Below are 26838 nucleotides of genomic sequence, written 5' to 3'. Positions count from 1 at the left end.
GTTGGGACTGCTGTATTTTAAAGGTGATATCGTTGAATGTAACAATACCAAGTGCTCTGCAGTTTTACGCTGGAATTTGACAGGGGCATGAATGTATTATGTAACAGGTACTTTAGTTTTGTTTAGGCGATCATGAAGAGACAATGCGAGTGACACTTGTGGTTAGGATCACACTGGCTATTCAGTGGCACACAGAGGTGATGTTCTATTTTATCTCTATCTCTTTCATACAAGCATACTGTGTAAAACTGAAAATGTATAAATTCTATTTAATACAGATTATTTTCTGTATAGGTCACTATTACATTTCAACTGAATGGGCTACCATCTGTTTTGACCACACACACTGCGAAAGCAGGCATTCCTGTGGGCTGTCCTCTGATCAGTTCTGGCAGACGCTCTGATTCCAGAGTATTTCAGCAATGACATGCGGGCTGGGGAACACTTGTGACAGATATGAGGAAGATATGGTCTCTAGTTTAGATAAATATTGACGTTGAGTGCACAGAAAGGTTATGATACAGTTTTGTCATTTTCACTGTAAAAAGCCCATTTGAGCTGTCAAAGACTTGTTTTAACGTGTTTATTTGATATGGTGATGTTCTTTGGTAGATTACATAAGGTTTCCCAAGTGTACCATGCCATGTAGCCAATATGTTATTGATGCATGCTAAATACACTAATTGTTCAGAATCATGTTGAATATTGCATGTTTTCAGTAAGATAATTGTCAGCATCTAGGTAACAACGTGCTGGTTAGGCAACAGTGGTTTGTTTTTTTGCAAGGGATCAACACCCAACTACATTAATGGGACGTTGTGGGACATTCTTGCCATGCGCCCCTCCCTGTAACCCAATGCGCAGACTCATCACACTCCGCTGTCAGGGCAAGGCATACTGACGGTATGGCGGCAGGATACAGCAGGAAGGATGCTACTGTCGCCCGTGATGTGTCTTTCGCCAACAGAATGTGAATGGAATATCGACGGTAAAGGGAAAGGGTACCGCAATAAAGGCCTGTCTCCGTGAACTCCGAGATGGCCAGGCTCGCCGACTACTTCGTGGTGGTCGGTTACGACCTCGATAAGAGAGGTGAGTTTTGGGCTAGCTATTTTCCTAAGTGCTAGCTAGCTAATGCTGGCGTATTAGCCGCGGTTCAGCCCTGGTAAACAGGAGGAGGCGGAGGAGAGGGAGGCGGGGACGGGACGAAACGGCGTCCCACAGTTGTGGGGTGTCTTATCCGGCAGGGCACTGAACTACAAATCGCGGATGTCAAAGGCCTCTCGAGATTAGCCAGCCGTCTGGTGTTATTTCAAACCACGAGGAAAGAGTTTGAGTGAATGTCTGCGTTCCATTTTCTTTTATGTCATGCATAATTTTCATAGCCATATCTAGCTAACTAATAACTTAAGTGAACTTGCAAGCTAATTAGCTTGGTAGAGGATACTTGTTAGCTTAATAATGACATGTTTGGCGGCGTTGGTTAGAGTAGATTTCTAGTTAATGTGGGCTTATTAAACCAACTTGTTATTTAACCAAAGTGAAACTATTTTATGTCACCTCTCGCCAAGCTAACAGGAATGAGTTAGTAAAGCAAACGTCACATTCGTGTCGAGATTTTACATGAGGTCGAAATTATAAGGACTAACTGGTCATATTGAGAAGCAAAGCAAATCTTTGCTTGATAAACGCGTACTATTCTTACTGACAATGCTTGTGAACAACTAACGTATGTTTTAGAAATGGAAGTATTGTTAGTTTTCTTTTGTCTGTTTTTGTTTGTGGACTAACCTAGATGGCTTTGCCCGTCCCCAAGCCACTTGAACCAGTGTACAGAACCGAGCCCAGTAGATGCTAAGTGTTCTTCCTGTTGTGTTGTTGCGGACGCTGAGTGTTTGGGACCGTTATCTGACTCTCCCCCCGGTTTGCGCGGTGGCATAGATCCGTGCGGTATAATGGCATGTTCACCATGGAATATTATAGCCGCCTTATCCGATGAATATATTAAGCTATTTTGAAAATTGTAACGTCTTTTACTTATCGAATGGATTCTGTTTAGGACTCATTTAGATGGAGCATGCAGAAACATCGTAGCATGACAAGTCCTCAGCGTCTAAAATCAAGCAATAACTGACTTGTGTACCTATTTCTTGGTTGGACAATGAACATTTGTTTTTCTTTGCATACATTTTAATGCATGTCTGTTTTGAAGGGGGGCGATCCCTGTAAGGTTCAGCGGGCAGGATGTTATAATGTGGACGTTGCACACTGCCGAATGTATCTCCTTCCTGTATCTACCCTGCTGTTCTTGCTGCTGAATGCAGACTAGGCCTGTAAAGCATCTGGGAAGCAGACATTAAAACCCCCAAGCACTGAGGTGATCAAGGAGAAACGAGGCCTCCGTACCCAATAAAAAAACAAGAATCAGGGATGATGATTTGTCTGTCGTTGAAACCCTTTTACAGCAGCCCAATGCATAATATATACATGCATAGTAAATCACTTGCTGCAACATATGCATCTGCCATTTTATTCTTTAAAGTATGCATTTTACTTTTCAACAACACAAGCTTATTTTAGTCTTACCACCTGTTCCTGAACGCTGACTCCATACTCATTACCTAAAGTGGATACCCACTCTTCTGCAATCAGATCGATACTCCAATTTGATACTCTTTATACCGTTAGGCTAATGCATCCTCCCAGGGGCAATGATATTGTCTTCTGACATCATTCTCACATGCCAGAGAGAGCTTGGTGCTCCCTGACATTTTGACAGAGCTGCAGCCTGCCTGTCCTGCGATGTCCTGAAAGCACAGGTGTGGTGGTGTTGCTTCATCTGTGTTTTGACTGACACACACACTCACACACACCCACAGGCCTGGAATGTTTCACAACTGCTGTTTGGGTGTGTGAACTCATCTGTGTTTGTAAGTTGCTTCCACAGACTTGAGTTGTTGAAACATCACTGTATTTCTAGAGAAGATGCTTCCTGGGTGATTACATCATCAACATAACATTCAGTGATGGAGAAAAGCTTTTACCTGCATACACCCATCCTTTAATTGTATGTGACCACGCTTAGAATTAGAGTCGACAGTGTACAATGTAAAGCATTCATCAGGTGAATTATTTGAAGAGGATATCCAGAGGAACAAAACCTCTCTGCACCCTGTGGGGCAGGTTTTGCTACTGTACTGTTTGCAGGGCACGCCCCTGACTTGATGACCGCTGCCTGCAGCTCCCATTCACACACTCCATTAGTCACTAAGGTGTCAGGTTGCCTGATGATTGTGCTCAACCCAAACTCTCATCGATCAGATAGACTTCACATGGGGAGCCAAGATGGCCGGTCTGTGGCCAGGGTGTGGTCAGCCTGACTGGGGTTTCTTGTGTAGCTCTGTTTTGACAGCCGTCCCCTTTTGTGCTGAGAACACTGCGGCGAATCGGATGCTCCGTTCACGGTGCTCCCGGCCCAAACAGGAAATAGGAGAGCGGACCCTTGGGAGACGTGTTTAGAGCGAGAATCCAGATTGTCCCTCTGTGTGTTTGTGTTCTATGAAAACTGGGAGAAGGGGGGTGGGGGGGTGTGTGTTCTCATGTGGGTGGGGAGTTGTCGTTTATTTTGTAGAAGCCAAGGGCCTCATTCCATGATCAGCCGCAACACACACTGCTCTCCGTTCTGACCCCTTCTTTTCTACCTCCCTCCCAGGCAGCTGGAGGAGTGTTACTGTTTGTGTATGCCGAAGTGGGGGACTAGACAGAATGCACAGCAGTTGTTTTTCACCCAAGAGTGACAGCTCTGGCACTGAGAGAGCCTGGACCAGAGCTCAGCACTGTGCCTCTGCTCCCTTTACAAGAGCTAGATGTGAACAGATCTGTATAGAGGAGAGAAGCATGAAGAATGTCACCTACTGTAGTGTTGTGTCCAATTCATTATAAAACGAAATACCTATCACTGCTTCTTTAGGTCAGGTGCATAGATATGCCTACGTTTTGCTGGACAATTTGAATCAGCTTTACATTTGGAGACCGCCAGAGTGAGACTGAAACACCACAACAACCAATGCAGAGGAAAAGGACATGCGCGAGGAAGAAGGCGAGAGAGAGCTTGACAGCACTCTTCTCGATCTGTGGGCTACCACTTCCTCCCTGGTTCCAGAGCAGGCCAGGCTGCAGCCACTCAGGACCTCCAGAAATAGACCTCACAATCTGTCTTTCATAGGGGACGGGGTGCTGCTGGAAGGGGGACAGAGCTGTGAGTGTGTGTGTGTCGGAATGTCTCTACCATGGGACTCGCCATGGTATCTTGGTAACGTTACCGTCTCCCTGTCTGTTAGGCTGTAAACAGACACTGCTTGTCTCCGTGTGGAGCTACACTGAATACTGGCTGGTCTGGTCTCTCTCGGGGCTTGCGCCGGATACTTCTCTCCCTGCAGACATGATGTAAAGTGACTCTCTGGTCCCTGCTCTGACCTGGATGTAAGCCTACTGCTCTTATAGTGAGGGACTTTTGTTTATGTCCCTGCCCCAGCCCGGGGCTGTGTGTGCGTGTGGCTGTTTCATCGCCGTCTGTCTGCTGTAATGAATGCTCCTTATTCAGGAGGCAAACGAGTGTCCCAGGGCCCTGCAGCCTGCCCTCAGTGACCCACTTCTAGAAGCTAGTGATGGGGATAAAAATTTATACAGTTACATATTGGGATATTATTTGACGATGCATCTTATTGTTTTGCAATTATAATTTTTGTGATAGTGTGCTGTACCTGCACCAATACTCCAGTATTTTTCCTTCATGGCTTGTACTCAATCTTCTTTTTTACTAGGGGGCCAATCGTGAGAATTGCAATACATATTGTATTGGCACCTAAATATCGTGATAATATTCTATCGTGAGGTCCCTGGCAATTCCCAGCCCTGCTTTGCTTTGATGGTCTTCCTTGGAATTTGGAGAATTTATCCCCCTCACCCTTCTCCTCCTGCTGTTACCCCTCAGGGCAGAACTGGGGCAATCCTGTTCCCAGTCAGCCTGTTGTTAGAGGAGTAATCGTTCCAATCCCCCAAGGGTATATCAGTGGTGGGACTAGATTATCTATGATCAAGACCACCTCCCCATCATCATCGCCATCAAAGAAAGGAATTATAATCTGGTGTCCCACTGTATTTCGCATAATCCCGCACACATCAGTTGATTGGTTGAAAGGGACAGGAAGCAATATTGATTGGTCCTGGGCCGGATAAAGTTGCACCTGATTGGATGGTTATTTATCTCTGGTGAATGGAAGATAAAAAAATAATATATGTTATTTATCTTTTTTTACAGTTGTCAACCCCACTCCCTCCCCTCTCCCAGGGAAAGCTGTTTGATTTCTGGGTTTCAGATTATTACTGTGTGTTGTTCACCCCGCCCTCCCGGTTGTTTTTTGTATGCACCTGTTTTTGTAGGTCACTCCAGATAAGATTGTTTGTTAATATGCAAATGTACTGTGTTCCTCAAAGTGTGGTCCACTGGCTCTTTTCTAAGGAGTCTTGCCTTAGCCTGTCTAGGATGAGGGTGCCGCTAGCGGCACTCCCCCCCCCCCCCCCCCCCCCCACTGAAAAGGCAGAGCCGCGAAATTCAAAAAAAATATTTTTTTTAAATATTTAACTTTCACACATTAAAGTCCAATACAGCTAATGAAAGACACAGATCTTGTGAATCCAGCCAACATGTCCGATTTTTAAAATGTTTTACAGGGAAGACACAATATGTAAAGATGTAAATCTATTAGCTAAAAACACATTAGCATAATCCACCATCTTTTCTTTGTCCACCAACAACAGTAGCTATCACTAATTCGGCTAAACTAAGATATTTATAGCCCCTAACCAAGAAAAAAACTCATCAGATGACAGTCTGATAACATATTTATGGTATGGGATAGGTTTTGTTAGAAAAATGTGCATATTTCAGGTAGATGGCATAGGTTACAATTGCACCCACCGTCACAAATGGACTAGAATAACTACATAGAGCAACGTGTTTACCTACTTACTAATCATCAAACATTTCGTAAAAATACACAGCATACACTAATCGAAAGACACAGATCCTGTGAATACAGACAATATTTCAGATTTTCTGTGTCTTACAGCGAAAACACAATAAATCGTTATATTAGCATAGCACATGTGCAAACATTACCCCAGCATTAATTCTAGCCAAAGTGAGCGATAACGTAAACATCGCCAAAATATATTATTTTTTTCACTAACCTTCTCAGAATTCTTCAGATGACACCCCTGTAACATCACATTACAACATGCATATACAGTTTGTTCAAAAATGTGCATATTTAGCCACCAAAATCATGGTTAGACAATGGGGAAAGTAGCCCAGCTGGTGAGAAAATGTCCGTGCGCCATATTAGACAGTGATCTACTCGTATACATAAATACTCATAAACGTGACTAAAAAATATAGGGTGGACAGCGATTGATAGACAATTTAATTCTTAATACAATCGCGAATTACATTTTTAAAATTATCCTTACTTTTCAATACAGTTTGCGCCAAGCGAAGCTACGTCAAAAAACATGGCGTCCTAAGCCACTAACATTTTTCGACAGAAACACGATTTATCATAATAAAAATTTCCTACTTTGAGCTGTTCTTCCATCAGTATCTTGGGCAAAGGATCCTTTCTTGGGTCTAATCGTCTTTTGGTGGAAAGCTGTCCTCTTGCCATGTGGAAATGCCAACTGCGTTCGGGATGAACTGGAAGCGTGCCCAGCGATTCACAGCGTTTCAGAAATAAATGTCCCAAAATCGCACTAAACGGATATAAATTGCTATAAAACGCTTTAAATTAACTACCTTATGATGTTTTTAACTCCTATAACGAGTCTTAACATGACCGGAGAAAGATTACTCCCAACACTAATGCTTGGAACAGGTGCGGGTCGGTGTCCTCCACGCGCATGACGCAGCTGCAAAAGACTTACTAGCTACAGGGTTTTTTAATTTATAGTGCCTGTGAACGCGCAATCGACCCCATTCAAATCGTCATCACGTAAAGGCATCCAGGGGAAGACGTAAGCAGTGTCCGTATACTCATAGGAATAACATTGGCTTTAAAACTGACTCCAGAACAGTGGCCAAAATTTCTGAAATCTGACTCCATGTCAGGGAAATTGCTGTAGAATGGGTTCTGTTCCACTTAGAGACAAAATTTCAACTCTTATAGAAACTATAGACTGTTTTCTATCCAATAATAATAATAATAATATGCATATTGTACGATCAAGAATTTTGTAGGAAGCCGTTTCAAAAATTACACGATTACCATAAATAGTGACAACAGCGCCCCCAGCCTCAACAGGTTAGAGATTTGTTATTTACCAAATTACAATGATTGCCCCAAAGGGGGCCGCTGTATCATTTGTGGGGGACGACCTGTTTACTGTTGCCTTTGTATTAGTAGGCTACTTTTCATTTAAGTTTCAATTGGCTAGTCCGTCAAGCCATCTCCTGCTAGAATGAAAGATAATCATCTTCTAGTGATCTATTGATAGGATAGGTGCCTGTCAGTCACAAAGCGAGCTATGACAGGGAAATGCAGTCTGTTTTCTCTCGCCGCCCTGTACAATTTGTGTGCTTTGTTTGGTTGCAGTCAAATTTCTTCACACAGAGGAGGGAGAGAGCATGATGCTCGTGAATTTGCACGTCCCCATGTAATGTAAGTGGTAATGATGAGTCAACCCACTTAGCCAAGTGGGCTATTGTTTTCTGGCACATTCATTTTCTTTCACGTTTCACATAGCCAGCTATGCGGAGTCAGAATCTAATTTAATTTGTCACATGTGCCGAATACAATAGGTATCCGCTAATGTTTACTTAAGAGCCCTTTCCCAACAATGCAGATTTATAAAGAACAATTAGCTAAATAAAGGAAATAGTAACACAATGAAATCACAATAACGAGGCTATATACAAGGAGCACTGGTGCAGAGGTACCAGGTAGCTGACGTAATATGTACATGTAGGGGTAAAAGGGACTAGGCAATCAGGTTACATAATAAACTGAGTAGCCGCGTGTGAAAAGGGGGGGTCAATGCAAATAGTCTGGGTAGCCATTTGATTAACTGTTCAGCAGGCTTATGGCTTGGGCGTAGAAGCAGTTCAGGAGCCTTTTGGTCCTAGACAGTCTGACTTGGGTGGCTGGAGTCTGACAATTTTTAGGGCCTTCCTCTGATACTGCCTGTTATAGAGTTCCTGGATGAATTGGTATGCGAATTGGAGATGATGGTGTTGTGAGCCATGACCATCCTTTCAAAGCATTTCATGGCTACAGATGTGAGTCCTACAGGCAATAGTTATTTAGGCTCCTGAGTGGCGCAGCGGTCTAAGGCACTGCATCTCAGTGCTAGAGGCGTCACTCCAGACTCTGTTTCGATTCCAGGCTTTATCACAACCGGCTGTTATTGGGAGTCCTATAGGACGGTGCACAATTGGCCCAGCGTCATTAGGGTTTGGCTGGGGTAGGCCGTCATTGTAAATAAGAATTTGTTCTTAACTGACATCATTAGGTAGTGGAGGGCCTCATGATGATTAGGGCCCTCACGGAATTCCGGCGTTAAATCGGAATTTAACAATGTATTGAACATTTATTTTGCCCAAGTTTATGCCCAAGTTTATCATAAGACATGAACAGAATTCATCAGTGATTTGTATTTCCTGCAACTTTTTGAAGGGGCAACGAGAATGCCACTCTGTGTATTGGTGTACCACTTTCTGTAGCCGTTGGCGATGATGCTAATGAAAACTGTCTTCTGGTAGATGGAAAGGCTTTCCCAAAAAACCCTCTCAATTAAATGTTAACTACAAAGTAGCCTATGCTTAACTGTCAAAATATCATGATTATTTTCATCAATCCAGTGGGTATTTGGTTTGCAAACTCTACCATCCAATGTGTGTTACAAAAACGTAGCTGAACAGCCTCTTGCTAGGTGCACACATGAATTAGTGTAATTACTAGTGGTCGACCAATTAATCGGAATGGCCGATTTTAATTAGGGTCGATGTTATGAAAACTTGAAATCGGAAATCCGTACTTTTGGACGCCAATTTTTATTTTATTTTTAACACCTTTATTTAACTAGGCAAGTCAGTTAAGAACACATTCTTATTTTCAATGACGGCCTAGGAACGGTGGTTTAACTGCCTTGTTCAGGGGCAGAACGACAGATTTTTACCTGGTGAGCTCAGGGATTCAATCTTGCAACCTTACGGTTAACTAGTCCAACGCTCTAACCACCTGCCTCACGAGGAGCCCGCCTGTTACGCGAATGCAGTAAGAAGCCAAGGTAAGTTGCTAGCTAGCATTAAACTTATCTTATAAAAAACAATCAATCAGACCTCAAGTGGTCTCCTGTTGGACTTGCATCACATTCTGTGGTTTCTCTATTAAAGTGTGATTTTGATAGGCATCCTACAGCGATTAAAAAAAAAAAAAAAAAACAGCAACAACGCTTTTACTGTTGAAAAGCGACACCCCAATTCTAAATATAGTAATGTACACACAGTAAAGGGTAAAATAATGTTTTGAGCAAAAGTTCATGGAGTAGGGCATTCAAGGAGTTGGTCTGATGGCAGTCGTGATGTCATCAGCCTCCTGCCTAGATTCTGGAACAGTATAGGAAGAAAAGAGGAAAGGCCCACCCCCCCACTTGTGCTATGTCATAACTAACTTGGACCACCTATTGACATGTGCCTTTTTAAGTAAATCTGGTGTTTAAATGAGGTGAAAATGAGACTGAAGTGACATTTTCAGACAGTGGCTTGAATCTAATCAAATCAAACTTTATTTGTCACATGCGCCGAATACAACAAGTGTAGACTACCGTGAAATGGTTACTTACAAGCCCTTAACCCACAGTGCAGTTCAAGAAGAGTTAAGAAAATATTTACCAAGTAGACAAAAATAAAAAGTAATAATATAAAGTAACACAATAAGAACAACAATAACGATGCTATATACAGGGGGGTACTGAGTCAGTGTGCGGGGGTACAGGTTAGTTGAGGTAATTTGTACATGTAGGTGTGAAGTGACTATGCATAGATGACAAACAGCGAGTAGCAGCAGTGTACAAAAGGGAGGGTGTGTCAATGTAAATTGTCCGGTGGCGATTTTACTAATTGTTCAGCAGTATAATGGCTTGGGTGTAGAAGCTGTTGATGAGCCTTTTGGTCCTTGACTTGGAGCTCTGGTACCGCTTGTCATGCAGTAGCAGAGAAAACAGTCTATGACTTGGGTTACTGGAGTCTCTGACAGTTTTATAGGCTTTCCTCTGACGCCACCTATTATATAGGTCCTGGATGGCAGGAAGCTTGACCCCAGTGATGTACTGGGCCATTTGCACTACCCTCTGTAGTGCCTTACGGTCAGATGCAGAGCAGTTGCCATACCAGGCGGTGATGCAACCAGTCAGGATGCTCTCGATGGTGCAGCTGTAGAACCTTTAGAGGATCTTGGGACCCATGCCAAATATTTTCATCTAGATTGTGCCTTTTAGATTTTGAGACAATTGACTACTAACAAATACTTTTTCACTTCTCTCATTGACTTCCCAGATTCCGGCATGGTCTGCTTGGTCTGTTTCGCAAGCGTTCCCGGAAGTCTCGCGTTGTTGCGCCTCTGGGTTTAGAAATTCTGTGGCTATATCATCCACTGCCTCTTTCCTGTGTCGGCCAGCGGAAGAGCAAATGTAACAGTGTGACGTTTTGACACCTTGGAGATAGACTCCTACCTTCTGGATGGTGTGGGGTTAGGACGATACTTTTAGATGGGACAGCTACTAGGATGGCCATGGGAGGTAGACACTAGTACCTGGGGAGCTGGTTAAGGGGAAGAGGGGCATAGGGGAAGCGATAGTGATGGAGGGAAAAAAACGATAGTTACATATCGCAATATTGTTATGGACGCCATATTGTGCCCTTGGTCACCACAAACGACTTCACATCGTAGATCTTAATACAATAGAATCGTGAGAATGGCAATCCATATCGTATCGGCACCTATTTAGTGATAGGATCGTGAGGTCCCTGGCAATTCCCTGCCCTAGTGAGTGAATCTACTATCCCTCAGTTTACTTGCTCTAAGTGAAGTGTAGGGAGAGGGTTTTGATAAGTTTGATTGCTGTAAATCTATTGTTTTAATTTCCTGAGCCACCCGCCCCTGTCCCAATCAGAGGAGATCATTGAGACTACTGCATGGTCAGTAAGCCATAGGCCTTCTGTCTGTTGTGGTCAATCTCCGTAGTCAATGCCCTGTGTAACAGCTCTCCTCATAGTCACTCTGTTCTCTGTTAAACAAGGCCGCACCAACAAATATTAAAATGTTTTAAACTTCAAAGAGATATTGAACAACCCACTCGTCACTTTTTCAAAATCCCTCGGTATAGGGTGTCTATATACGGTATACCACCCTAGCCTAGTTGATGATCCCTGCTCTAGAAGTCATTGACCACTACAGGCCTCAACTGTAGGCTTTCTATTAGCATACCATTATGCTAACATGCTGAAGAGTGTCACTGATTAAAGCTGGAGATATTTGGATCCTTTCCCGGTAGTCTGTCTACATACAGCTGTGATGTGAATGTGATATGTTGGCAACTCTAGTTTAGTAGTTTGTCACCTAACAGACTGTGTGCTACCTGGCCAAGAGTGTGAGTAGTGCAATGTGTGTGTGTGCCATGCTCCACAAGGAATGTGACGCTTATGAACTGTTGCAAGATCAGTTCTCCTTGACCCCTTAACCTGTCTAGGATCAGCGTGGCGCTAGCGGCACCCCCCCCCCCCCCCCCCCACTGAAAAACCAGTGCCGCGAAATTCAAAAAAAATATTTTTTTAAAATATTTAACTTTCACACATTAAAGTCCAATACAGCTAATGAAAGACACAGATCTTATGAATCCAGTCAACATTTCCGATTTTTAAAATGTTTTACAGGGAAGACACAATATGTAAAGATGTACATCTATTACCTAAAAACACATTAGCATAATCCACCATCTTTTATTTGTCCACCAACACCAGTAGCCATCACCAATTCGGCTAAACTAAGATATTTATAGCCCCTAACCAACAAAAAAACTCATTAGATGACAGTCTGATAACATATTTATGGTATGGGATAGGTTTTGTTAGAAAAAAGTGCATATTTCAGGTATATGGCATAGTTTACAATTGCACCCACCATCACAAATGGACTAGAATAATTACAATGAGCAACGTGTTTACCTAACTACTAATCATCAAACATTTCGTAAAAATACACAGCATACACGAATCGAAAGACACAGATCCTGTGAATACAGACAATATTTCAGATTTTCTAAGTGTCTTACAGCGAAAACACAATAAATCGTTATATTAGCTTAGCACATAGCAATTAGCAGCCCAGCATTGATTCTAGCCAAAGTGAGCGATAAAAGTCAACATCGCCAAAAGATATTAATTTTTTCACTAACCTTCTCAGAATTCTTCCGATGACACTCCTGTAACATCACATTACAACATGCATATACAGTTTGATCGAAAATGTTTATATTTAGCCACCAAAATCATGGTTAGACAATGTGAAATGTAGACAAGCTGGTAAAGAAAACGTCCTTGCGCCACTTAGACAGTGATCTACTCTTATACATAAATACTCATAAACGTGACTAAAAAATATAGGGTGGACAGGGATTGATAGACAATTTAATTCTTAATACAATTGCGTTATTACATTTTTTAATTTATCCTTACTTTTCAATACAGTTTGCGCCAAGCGAAGCTACGTCAAAAAACATGGCGTCCTAAGCCACTAAAATGTTTCGACAGAAACACGATTTATCATAATAAAAATGTCCTACCTTGAGCTGTTCTTCCATCAGTATCTTGGGCAAAGGATCCTTTCTTGGGAGAAATCGTCTTTTGGTGGAAAGCTGTCCTCTTGCCATGTGGAAATGTCAACTACGTTCGGGATGAACTGAAAAGCGTGCCCAACTTTTCACATCGTTGCAAAAATAAATGTCCCAAAATCGCACTAAACGGATATAAATTGCTATAAAACGCTTTAAATTAACTACTTTGTGATGTTTGTAACTCCTATAACGAGTGAAAAGATGACCGGAGAAATATAACAGGCTAAACTAACGCTTGGAACAGGAGAGGGTCGGTGTCTTCCACGCGCGTTACGCAGCAAGAAAAGACTTGCTAGCTAAAGGTTTTTTTCATTTGTAGGGCCTGTGAACGAGCAATCGAGCCCGTTGGAATCGTCATCACGTAAAGGCATCCAGGGGAAGACGTAAGAAGTGTCCGTATAGTCATAGCAACGACAGAGCCCTTTTAAATGACTTCAGAAAAGTGGCCAACGTTTCTCAAATCTGACTCCATGTCAGGGAAATTGCTGTAGAATGGGCTCTGTTCCACTTAGAGACAAAATTTCAACTCCTATAGAAACTATAGACTGTTTTCTATCCAATAATAATAATAATATGCATATTGTACGATCAAGGATTTTGTGGGAAGCCGTTTAAAAAATTAGCCACATTAGCATAAATAGTCTAAACAGCGCCCCCATCCCCAACAGGTTAACCTGACCCCGTCCAAGATAAGTGAAAGCCAAAACACTCTTTCTAGACCAGGGCTCTAAGGGCTTTGAGACAGGGCGGGTAGATGCTGTATATGCATACCGGTAATGTAGAAAAGACGGGCTCAAATGGAGAAGTCTGATACAGAACAGACACTTAGATGTCAGACTTCTTTTCTAATATCAAACTGATTTCACAGTGCTAAGATTCACTGGAAAGTTCACCCGTGTGTGTGGTCATGGCCAGAAAGTAGTAGAGTAGGAGGAGAAGGAAACAGAAGATAGACCTCTGAGACAAGCGCATACGACTGCAAAGGAAGTGAGTTATGTTTATCAGTCGACCATATTTGGAGGCGAATAGTGACCTTGACTGTTTTGCTGTAAAACAATTAAAGCGAAGTTAAAGCGAAGACTTGTTGGTCACATCTCTCTCTTGTCTGAATGGTACCATATTCTCTATGTAGTGCACTGCTTTTTGACCAGGACGTGCATTTCGGGTAGCCTACATAGGGTGCCACAGCCTCTCTCTCAGAATTGAGTGGGGGGGGGGGGGGGGGTGTACGTTTAGCGGGAAGGATGTGAGTTGAGTTTTTTTTTGCACAAAGAAAATTATCCTCGCGGTCACCATGGCGATTCCCCCTTCTGGTCTGTCTGCAAGCCAGTGTTGGTTGCTACTGGAGATCACTTTAAAATGGATTGGGTTTATCTTTCTTTGCATAGTGATTTTATTTATTTCCTGGTCTCTTCTATTTCCAAATTCAGAAAATGACAAAAGTTTGAGATATTTGGATCCTATTGATTGATTGATTTATTGCCATACTCTCCAGTGACCAGTCACATTGTACATCCCACCCAGTGTCTGAGCCAAGTAGAGGCCTGGGTCTGGGCCTGCACTGCTGCCTTTAATCAGAGAGAGTGACTCACCCGCACCCTCATTCATATTACACCGCTGGCTGGCTGGCTGGCTGGCTGGCTGGCTGGCTCGCACGCATAGAGAGAGGACTGTGTCAGAGTGGGTGTGGTGATGGACTTGAAAATGATATAATTTTGTGTTATGTGTGTTGAGTAGGTTTATGGCCTGTATACTGTGTGCGAGGGAGAAAGAGTGCGTTGTGCATCGGGCCTGTAATGGATCCACTATTCCGGCCATGTGTGGTTTGGCTTCAGGAACCTGAAAAAGGCAGTGCAGTAACCATGGCACGCTAACCTTGTTGGTGTCCTGCCGTCTTTTTTTTATCAGGTAGAAACATACTTGATTATGTTGAAACTATGAAGATTAGATCAAGATAATGACCTATGTGCTAAGGATAAGTGGTGTAATGTGATGGCAGGCCCCAGAGCAGCTCCCCTAGTCACCATGCACACACACACCATGTGCTAATTTATCCTGTGAGTTGCAGTAACCATGGTAACCAGCTGTCACGTCATGGTGGTTTGGAGACGAAAGCGAGAAGCTGTGGTTGTGGTCTGTTCTGATACCAAGAACACAACACACACACAGGGCTGTTATCAGCCTACCTTCAAATCTAATTTGTCACACACATTTTGTAGATGTTATTGTGGGTGTAGCGAAATGGTTATGTTCCTAGCTCCTATGGTGCAGTAATACGTTTGACTGTCCATCCAAGACCATATGATCATTTTCAGTCTACAGCCAGTCACTATTCCAACTGCCTATCCTCCAAGATGGGCTCCCGAGTGGCGCAGCAGTCTAAGGCACTGCATCTCAGTGCTAGAGGCGTCACTACAGACACCCTGGTTTGAATCCAGGCTGTATCACAACCGGCCGTGATTGGGAGTCCCATAGGGCGGCGCACATTTGGCCGGGGTAGGCCGTCATTGTAAATAAGAATTTGTTCTTAACTGAATTGCCTAGTTAAATAAAAAGCTCACTCGGTGTTTCAGTCACTGGATCTATGATCATGGGGAATACCCCTCCCCCCCTTTTCAATTTCCGCCTGAAGACATACCCAAATCTAACTGTCTCTAGCTCAGGCCCAGGAGCAAGGATATGCATATTCTTGGTACCATTTGAAAGAAAACACTCTGAAGTTTGTGTAAATGTGAATTGAATGTAGGAGAATAAAACACAATAGATCTGGTTTTGATAATACAATGAAAAAAAAACATACGTTTTTTCATTTTAATTGTTGTATCATCATAATTAAAATGAACAAGATAAAACAAACATCTAGATATGAACATGGGAACAATTTCAGTGAAAAACATAAGGCAACAGTACTTGTGCAAAGTTTCAGAATGATAACTTCCAAAATGAGTGTGCTACATGACATTTATCATGAGGTCACCCAGGTGTCCCACACAAGTAGCCCAAATGTACCCAAGTGGCCAAATTGGTGAAGGTATACATTCTGAAACAAATAACTATATACAAAATACCAAAATGGTATTCTAACACGCCCCACAAAAAAAATGAGGAAATTTTTTGGGGAATTTTTCTTAATTTTTTCCCCACAAAAAATAAATAAAATATAAATTTACAAAATAACATGGGTGACTATTTACACTTTCAATATTTGGAAGACCCTCAGTCCTCTATCAAATCAAATGTATTTACATAGCCCTTCCTACATCAGCTAATGTCTCAATGTGCTATACAGAAACCCGGCCTAAAACCCCAAACAGCAAGCAATGCAGGTGTAGAAGCACGGTGGCTAGGAAAAACTCCCTAGAAAGGCCAAAACCTAGGAAGAAACCTAGAGAGGAACCAGGCTATGAGGGGTGGCCAGTCCTCTTCTGGCTGTGCCGGGTAGATATCACAGTGGTTGTAGAGGGTGCAACAGGACAGCACCTCAAGAGTAAAAATTAACAGTTTAGGTAGGGTTCCATAGCTGCAGGCAGAACAGTTGAAACTGGAACAGCAGCAAGGTCGGGTGGACTGGGGACAGCAAGGAGTCATCATGCCAGGGGGTCATGACGCATGGTCCTGGGGCTCAGGTTCTCAGAGAAAGAAGGAGAGAAAGAGAGAGCATACTTAAATTCACACAGGATAAGACAGGAACAGTACTCCAGATATAACATAACCCCACCCACTTTGCCAAAGCTCTACACAATATTCTGCTGTCGATGCCAGATGCTATAGCAGTCTCTTTCTGATGTAAAGCAGAGGGTCACCGAGCATGTGGTGCATGTGATGGGCGACTTCATCTTACAAACAACACAGCAACGCCTCCATGCTGTGCCCTTTTGGCCCTTAGGCACATCCATGTCTGCACAAATATATCTGGGCAGATGAACACTTGTGGCAGGTGCAGAAGGAACAGGGCTTGGTGCAGTGGTGCTGTAGGCAGCAAGCTCCTTGATGAGCTGCTCTCTGAAGGCTTTCTGTGTGAGGAAGGGCTTTCCACATCTCTTCGCCATTTCCTTCTGTAGGATGAATGCATTCACCACAGCAATGTCGACGAAATGATAGAAGAACGTCTTGTACCACTTCGTCTTATGGAGAACATTATAATAGCCTATCAGCGCATCTGATAGGTCCACACCTCCCATGCTCTTGTTGTAGTCCTTCACTGCAGTTGGAATGGGGACATTTTTGGTGGTCCAATTCCCAGTGCCATCCTTGATACGCCGGGCAACATGATCCCCATTGAAGGACTTGTGTATAGTTGAACACATCACGACTTCCCGGGTATCCATCCACTTTACAAAAAGCAGGCCATCTTCGCGTATCCATCGCATGGCCCCCCGCTCAGCCCGCTTAGGCATGTCATTCACCTTGGTCTTCGGAAAGCCCACCCGGTTGGTGCGAATGGTGCCACAAGCCCACACTTCCCGCTTCCTCAGGTCTGTGAACAGGGTAGGGCTTGTGTAGAAGTTATCCACAAATAACTTGTAGCCCTTCCCCAGCAGTTGGAAATCCAATAACTCCATCACAGAGTCATAGCTAAGTCCCATACCAGTCGCACAAGTGTTCTTCCCCTCATAGACAAAGAAATTGCATGTGTAGGCACACACAGAATCAGCCAAAACAAACAGCTTGTAACCCCACTTTGTTGGCTTGTTACGCATGTATTGTTTGAGGCCAATTCTGGCCTTTGAGGCTACCATCCTCTCATCGATGGACAGGTTCTGGGCTGGCTGAAAGAAGGTCTTGCAGGCCTCAACAATGCTGGAGTAGAGAGGTTTGATTTTGCACAGTCTATCAAACGTTGCTGTGCCTTGTCATTCTCTTCATCAACCTTTGGGTCACTGATGTGTAGGGCCTGTGAAACAACCAGAAACCTTTTGCAGGGCATAACAGTCATGGGGAAAGGCAGTTGGTATAGTGATGACGTCTTCCAGTAGTCAGTCAGGCTCTTCAGCTTCACCAGCCCCATGTAGATGACCATTGAAAGGTAGCAGTAAAAGTCTGACATGGATACGGGCGTCCATGCTACCTTTTTGCCTGCCTGCTTCTTCTTCCCAAACTTATTCGTGTTAGACACGAGTGAACCTACAACAGAATGGGTGAAAAACAACTGGAAAAGCTCAAGTGGACTGTATGTTGTGCTTGAGTTCACCTGAGGTCCAGGCTCCCTTTTCGGTCGGAAAGTTGGCTGGGGTGGCTCCACATCATCTTCCAGGACAGTGTGCCAACGCCCTTCTGTCCCTTCTCTAGCAGGTGGCACACTTCCCCTCTTCCGCTTCTTTGTCGGCGCCTTCACACCGGTAGATGGCCCAGAGACAGCAGGGGTCCGGCTGGAAGAACAAGTTGGCGCTGGGGGCTCTGCTGGGGGCTCCCAGTCGGAATCAGTGCCACTGTGAATCAAAATTTTCAGTTAGAATAGTTTCACATATGAGCCCTGTATCAACAGGTATAATAAACATATACATTTTTATTTAGAGAGAGAGAACATGGAACTAAACAATCACTGGTTTCAAATCATATCTGAGGCCATGCTACCATAACAAAGTACAGTACACATGCTAGCTGTATGTGTTGGAGTAGAGTACACATGCTAGCTTTATGTGTTGGCTGTTACATTCTACAGAAATACATTTTTATTTATTTATTTAGAGAGAGAGAGAACATGGAACTAAACAATCACTGGTTTCAAATCATGTCTGAGGACATGCTACCATAATATATTGTCAAAGTACAGTAGACATACAGTAGACATGCTACATGCTATACAAACGTACCCTCACTCACAATGAATAGACCACGTGTACGTTACACATTTCATAAAATGTGCATATATTGCAACTAAAACTTAAAACAATCGCTAATAACATTTTATATTACAAACAACGGCATTAGCATGACAAGAACTTACCAATCCAAAACGATATCCTCTCCTTCTAAGAAATATGCCTCCGTCTCAGAATCAAATGAACACGCTCCAACCGATTCTTCCTCAGATAACATTTCTGTATCTGTACCACGATCAATTTCTTCCAAAATTGCCTCTACATTGCTAAATCTAGTCTTGGACTTAGCTTTCCCAGACTTATTCCCCATGATGTTCGATGAAATTAAAGTTTAATAAAGTTGAAGATGCGCGTTGCCGATATACCGCTGTGCGTAATAACTTTCAGACCTTCCTCGTTGAAATGCGTTTTGAAAAGACTTCTGTTGCACACACGTTCTCCGTGGGAGTTAGTCTCCAAACAAATTACCATTTGATAGTGCAATTTACCTCTGTTCATTGGCTATCTAACCAGCTAGATTTCAAGACGATGAGTGGTCATTGGGTTAAAATACAGTCAATCAAAGAGACAGTGGTCATCCGATTGGTATGCAAATGAGGTCGGAGGTCGATGTCTTCCAATCGTTTTTTCCGGATCAATACGTCCCGCAAAATGACCCATCAAGTTTGGTTGTGTTACAGACAAACAGTTGATTTCAATGAAACCAAACTTGACTGGATAACGTCAGGTTTAGTCAACGTATTCAGGTCGGCTGTTTCGCCGAAAATTTAATGACATGAAATTCAACGACATAAGCGTTCACAAAATGTTTCGCGTTAGGCTATAAAAAATGGATTTAACCGAACAAAAGACCATTCAGTGTGTAACAATGAGCCTTGGGATTGCAAACAGAGAAAAATTTTCAACAGGTAAACCATTTCTTTCAACACAATCTGTGATAATGTTACGCTTGTGCTGGTTGAAAAGTATTTATTTATGGAGCGCTGAGCTCAGATAATCGCATCCTATTCTTTCGCAGTAAATCATTTTTTAAATCTGACAACGCAGTTAGATTAGCAAGATTTGAGGCTTTTGAAGCATGTGAGACACTTGTCTTTTCAGGAATGTTTAATATGACTATTTGTGGCGAACACCGTATGTTGTCTATTTTCAATCCCGGATCCGGGATCAGTACTAAGTAAAGGTTAAGGCAGGGTCCTAGCACCCCCCCCCCCCCCCCCAACTCATCATCAAGCTTTGATTATTTGAATCAGCAGTGTGGTGCTAGGGCTAAAACCAAAACCTGCAGGGGGGGGGGGGGGGGACGCAGGACCGAGTTTGGGAAAACCCTGATCTAAGGCCCACATCTCAGCATAGGACGCCTCCCCCACTTCAACTCTGACCCTGCGTCACCGGTTTCTTACCTCTCACCTTTCTCCACCTTTTCTACTCCCTTCCTCACTTCCTCCAGTAGTTTTACCCAACAGCAGGTCCTGCTGATAGTAGTGTGTCTGACATTCCCTCACGTTGCCCGGCTCAGTTCACATTCCAGTCACGCTCCAGTCTGAATGCTCTGCAAGGAAACCCTGCTCTTACATCAGACACTTTACTTCGTCACCCAGGAGACAACTATAGTCTAGTTTACCTGACTGTCCATGTTGGCCCAGACTCACTCTGCTGAGGTTTCACTGATGATAAGCTCACATAGTTGTGCCTGAGCCAAGACAATCAGGGTCTCTCACCTTATCTCTATAAGGGTGAGGTCTAAAGAACAGAACCATGGTCAGGGCTGCTACCAACACGTCAGTTGTCTAGTGGCTACTTGTACCTGTTGCTAGGGGAAGCACTACAATACTGTCTGAGACATTTCCTCTTCTCTGGAAGAGCAGAACCACCCGGTCAACACCTAACATCCGCTAACTTTCTCACCTTGTGACAATTGACCAAAATAAGCATCACCTGCTCATAGTTTCACTTCACCTCCACCGTGTCAAACTCACACCTTGCCCAAACCGGCTGCGCGCGTGCGTAATCGTGCGCTATCGTGCATAAATGTATTTTGCTCCCCCCACACCAAACGCGATCACGACACGCAGGTTAAAATATCAAAACAAACTCTGAACCAATGACATTCATTTGGGGACAGGTTGAAAAGCATTAAACATGTATGGCAATTTAGCTAGTTAGCTTCCTTTTGCTAGCTAACGTTAATTTGTCCTATTTAGCTAGCTTGCTGTTGCTAGCTAATTTGTCCTGGGATTTAAACATTGAGCTATTTTACCTGAAATGGACAGGATCTCTACTCCTACAATTAATCCACATATAAAACGGCCAACCGAATCGTTTCTAGTCATCTCTCCTCCTTCCAGGCTTTTTCATCGTTTAAATTATATGGTGATCGTATCTAAACTTTCAATGAATTACCTGCAAAACAGTTTGTCTTTCTATCACCCACGTGGGTATAACCAATGAGGAGATGGCACGTGGGTACCTGCTTCTATAAACCAATGAGGAAATGGCACGTGGGTACCTGCTTCTATAAACCAATGAGGAGATGGGAGAGGCAGGACTTGCAGCGCGATCTGTTTCAGAAATTTGGAACGACATCTATTTTAGCCCTTGGTGTTGCAGACGTTCATTGGCGCACTAGCAGTGTGGGTGCAATAAATGAATAACATGGGTTTCTAAATTTATTTTGCGACGCTCGCGCATGCGACGTGTCTGGTCTGGTCAGCATGTTAGTGTGTCACTGGGCCTTTCGCAGGGGGGGGACCTACTGATCTATGACCTACAAACCTCACTCATGCAAATACCTGTGTCACCGGTTAAAAGTTAAAAGTTCACCAGGTGTAGGCCTAACTTTAATTTTAAATTGCTGCTGCTAATTGCCTCTCCAGAACTGGAGCAATGATTCATATTTCAAATCATAATATTTTTATTTGTGTTTGCAGGTAACACCCTCTACTGTAAATGTTGATAGTGCCTCCAGGCCCTAAGGCCTATTGCCTGTTCTTTTCCCATCAAACATACTCTAAATGGCTCAACTTTCACCTACAGGGAGAATTAACTAAGGATTATGCAAGGGCTCCTGCTTGTGCCATCGCTCACAAAATGTAGGTTTTGAGAATGTGCTTAACAGTTGCAAAATCATAGGTAAATGCCAAAACCAATAACCAGCCACTTTAAAGGGGTAATCTGCAGTTGCTGCATCCATTTTTTGATTAATAAATTAAGGATATATTATGTCCCATTTGATTCTTGAAGAATATAATTTATAAAAGCCTCATAAGCTAAGTTAAACTGTCGTACCCCATCAGAACCCCAAATATAAGCTTGTTTTACACCAATGTTTGTAAACAAAGTAAAACACTTTATAGCATCAACATGTTTGTAACTATAATTTTGATATCAGGTATGGTCAGTCCTTGCATCCATGCATTCTCTGTCTATGAATTTGAGAGCGGTTACATTCCTTCAGCCCCATGCCGCAACTTTTTACCAAAACAGTTTGTTTCAACTGCTGATTGTCACTAAGGCAAACAGTAATGTTTAATCATTTATCTGACCATGTCATTGAGTCTTTGACCTGTATACTGACTGGATGCCAACCCAGTGCCCACTCTGTCTTGCCCGTCCTGATGCCAGCTGGTCATACGGTTGCTGGGTGCATTCCCCATGGCCACGGGGTGTGCCAGCCAGAGCTGACCAGTGGATCATGAGTTGCTCTAGTACCCGGTGCCACCCTGTGCTGGCCAAGCCTGGTACACCTCTGTAGCACAGACCTTTCTTGGGACCAGGTCCATTTGAATGTTTTAGACTTGCAGACAGTTGCCTGCCTATTCTGTTTCCTGGTTATGTACTAGAGGTCGGCCGATTATGATTTTTCAACGCCGATGCCGATTATTGGAGGGCCAAAAAAAAGCCGATACCGATTAATCGGTCGATTTAAAAAAAAAAAAAAAAAAAAAAAAAATATAATAGTAAAAAAATATATACACACACACACACACACACAGTGGGGAGAACAAGTATTTGATATACTGCCGATTTTGCAGGTTTTCCTACTTACAAAGCATGTAGAGGTCTGTAATTTATCATAGGTACACTTCAACTGTTAGATGGAATCTAAAACAAAAAAGTAATTAATTTGCATTTTATTGCATGACATAAGTATTTGATCACCTACCAACCAGTAAGAATTCCGGCTCTCACAGACCTGTTAGTTTTTCTTTAAGAAGCCCTCCTGTTCTCCACTCATTACCTGTATTAACTGCACCTGTTTGAACTCGTTACCTGTATAAAAGACACCTGTCCACACACTCAATCAAACAGACTCCAACCTCTCCACAATGGCCAAGACCAGAGAGCTGTGTAAGGACATCAGGGATAAAATTGTAGACCTGCACAAGGCTGGGATGGGCTACAGGACAATACTGCATTAGCGTAACAGGCAGGCTGCTCGTGGAGTGCAATGTAAAGCAGGTGGGTAGAGCGTTGGACTAGTTAACCGTAAGGTTGCAAGATTGAATCCCCGAGCTGACAAGGTAAATCTGTCGTTCTGCCCCTGAACAAGGCAGTTAACCCACTGTTCCTAGGCCGTCATTGAAAATAAGAATGTGTTCTTAACGGACTTGCCTAGTTAAATACAAATCGGTGTCCAAAATACCGATTTCCGATGGTTTTGAAAACTTGAAATCGGCCCTAATTAATCGGCCGTTCCGATTAATCGGTCAACCTCTATGTCCATTGCACCGAATTATGGTGTGCTGTTTGTCTTCCATTTGTTCGCTTGCTGACTACACTGTGTTTTAGGGACCACCCATCTGGGCATCTGACTGCCGCTGTTTTTGTTAATGTATACACTCCTCTTTCTATTCTGGTTAGAGCCAGTTTGCGCTGTTCTGTGAAGGGATTAGTACACGGCGTTGTATGAGAAATTCAGTTTCTTGGCAATTTCTCACATGGAATAGCATTCATTTCTCAGAACAAGAACAGGCTGACGACTTTCAGAGGAAACAATCTTTGTTTCTGGCCGTTTTGAGCCTGTAATCGTACCCACAAATGTTGATGCTCCAGATACTCAACTAGTCTAAAGAAGGCCAGTTTTATTGCTTCTTTAGTCATCACAACAGTATTCAGCTGTGCTAACACAATTACAAAAGGTTTTTCTAATGATCAGTTAGCCTTTTTAAAATTATAAACTTGGATTAGCTAACACAATGTGCCACTGTAACACAGGAGTGATGGTTGCTGATAATTGGCCTCTGTACGCCTATGTAGATATTCCATTTCAAATCAGACGTTTCCAGCTGCAATAGTAATTTACAACATTAACAATGTCTACACTGTATTTCTGATCAATTTGATGTTATTTTATTATTTATTTTAATGGACAAAAAATGTGCTTCTCTTTCAAAAACAAAGACATTTCTAAGTGACCCCAAACCTTTGAACGGTAGTTTATATTGTCATGGTAATCTTCATTACAGTGCAGGCTTCTAGGCTCTGTTGTCCAGTACACAGAGACTATTGTTATGACAACCATGTTTATTTGAGCAGTGGTTTGTTTTTGTCCAGTGGGTGTGTGCATACATGCTCTTCCATGATTCTCTATGCAATACTAAAGTGAAAAGGACTGTTTTTTGTGTGTATTTTTTTAAAGTAGAAGTGAAGGAGCCAATGACTTGACTGTTGTAAAGTGTTTAAAAGCGGTGATATCCAACAGAGACAGAACCAGCAGCAAGAGAGGAGATCCTTTAGCAATACCTCTGAAACACTATAAGCATCCATAAACGCCCGTGTGTGTGTTGTCGTCCATGCCATGTGTTAAAGGAAATCCTAAGAGCCTGTTCTGTTTCGCTGACTCGGCAACCTAAATATCTTGGAAATCAAGAATCCTGGAATGGATCCTGGGAATGTTGGAACTGGAGTGAGACTTTAGTATTCCCCCATCAGCACTCAGGGAGTCAAGGAAAGTCGACTTGAGTATCCCTTTCCAGATCGCCAGATGACTGACTGAGCACATAGCTGCTGACAATTCATCGCATTGATCTGAGCTCTCCTCTGTTTGTTAGCAGTCTCTGATAGGCTGAGGGAGAGTGGGGGAGGGAAAGAAGAAGATGGAGGGTATGATGGAAAGGAGGAGAGAGACACTGGGAGGGATGGGTAGGATGACTCGTCACTGACAGTGTGAGTGTAGGAATGTGTGCTATTGGCTAACAGTGCATTTTCCATCAGACACGGTGTCGGCAGGAGATTCTTGGGGGAGCCCCAGTCATTTTAAATTGTGAACATATAGTCAGCTTAACAATATGCAAACAATGTGTGAGTTTAGCTATTCTCTGCTTCAGATGTACAATGACAAGGGCACATTGCACATGCCCATAATGCCACTAATGCCATCATACTGTGGGCATGGCTGACAGCCCATGGCTGACAGCCCTGACTATTAAGTTGCTATCACAGGAGGTTGGTGGCACCTTAATTGGGGAGGACGGTCTCGTGGTAATGACTGGAGCGGAATGGGTGGAATGTTATCAAACACATAGTTTGCAGGTGTTTGCCATTCCATTTGCTCCATTCTCCCCTCAGCAGCATGTTGTGGTTGCTATTGACTCTGTCGGTCTTCATAATTTACCCCTCTAGGGGAAATTACTGTCCTGCCCTATCTAACTGGCTAGTAGACTACTCTCCTTTTTCTGACAGCTGGAGAGGCAAATCTGTTCACCCTCCTCCATGCCTGTTATCTATACATGCATTTGGAGCATGTGTTTTTAATTTACAATGATACAGTTGTATGAAAAAGTTTGGGCACCCCTGACAATTTCCATGATTTCCATTTATAAATAATTGGGTGTTTGGATCAGCAATTTCATTTTGATCTATCAAATAACTGATGGACACAGTAATATTTCAGTAGTGAAATGAGGTTTATTGGATTAACAGAAAATGTGCAATATGCATCAAAACAAAATTAGACAGGTGCATAAATTTGGGCACCCCAATAGAAAAATCACATCAATATTTAGTAGAGCCTCCTTTTGTTAAAATAACAGCCTCAATATGCTTCCCATAGCCTCTAATAAGTGTCTGAATTCTGGATGAAGGTATTTTGGACCATTCCTCCTTACAAAACATCTCCAGTTCAGTTAGGTTTGACAGTTGCCGACCATGGACAGCCCGCTTCAAGTCATCCCACAGATTCTCAATGATATTCAGGTCTGGGGACTGGGATGGACATTCCAGAAAGTTGAAGTTACGTTCCAGAAAGTTGAAGTTACTTGTTCCTCTGCATAAATGCCCGGGTAGATTTTGAGCAGTGTTTTGGGTTGTTGTCTTGTTGAAATATCCAGCACGGGCGTAACTTCAACTTTGTGACTGATTCTTCAACATTATTCCCAAGAATCTGCTGATATTGAGTGGAATCCATGCGACCCTCAACTTTAACAAGATTCTCACTACCGGCACTGGCCACACAGCCCCACAGCATGATGGAACCCCCACCAAATTTTACTGTGGGTAGCAAGTGTTTTTCTTGGAACGCTGTGTTCTTTTGCCGCCATGCATAACGTCCCTTGTTATGACCAAATAGCTCAATCTTTGTTTCATCAGTCCACAGCACCTTATTCCAAAATGAAGCTGGCTTGTCCAAATGTGTGTTTGCATACCTCAAGCGACTCTGTTTATGGCGTGTGTGCAGAAAAGTCTTCTTCCGCATCACTCTCCCATACAGCTTCTCCTTGTGCAAAGTGCGCTGAATTGTTGAACGATGCACAGTGACACCATCTGCAGTAAGATGATGTTGTAGGTCTTTGGAGGTGGTCTGTGGGCTGTTTTTTGACCGTTCTCACCATCCTTCGCCTCTCCGATATTTTACTTGGCCTGCCACTTCTGGCCTTAACAAGAACTGTGCCTGTGGTCTTCCATTTCCTCACAGTGGACACTGACAGCTTAAATCTCTGCGATAGCTTTTTGTAGCCTTCCTCTAAACCATAATGTTGAACAATCTTTGTTTTCAGGTCATCTGAGAGTTGTTTTGAGGCCCCCATGTTGCCACTCTTCAGAGGAGAGTCAAAGAGAACAACAACTTGCA

General features: G+C 43.0%; 1 protein-coding gene across 10 annotated transcripts in view; it reads left to right on the top strand.

The window, feature by feature from the left end:
* The first annotated feature begins 859 nt into the window (after positions 1-859).
* The window catches only part of LOC129838290 (myotubularin-related protein 5-like), a 74955-nt gene continuing 48976 nt past the window's right edge, over positions 860-26838 (top strand). For all 10 annotated transcript variants that reach the window (XM_055905169.1, XM_055905168.1, XM_055905167.1 and 7 more), the window contains exon 1: positions 860-1092. In XM_055905169.1, the coding sequence (XP_055761144.1) occupies positions 1038-1092 (55 nt within the window). In that variant the 5' untranslated portion in view covers positions 860-1037. The remainder of the gene's footprint in view (positions 1093-26838) is intronic.

Source organism: Salvelinus fontinalis, chromosome 39 (assembly GCF_029448725.1).
Source record: "Salvelinus fontinalis isolate EN_2023a chromosome 39, ASM2944872v1, whole genome shotgun sequence".
Classification (NCBI taxonomy): domain Eukaryota; kingdom Metazoa; phylum Chordata; class Actinopteri; order Salmoniformes; family Salmonidae; genus Salvelinus; species Salvelinus fontinalis.
Note: the sequence above shows the minus strand (reverse complement) of the source record. Positions and strands in the feature narration are given on the sequence as shown.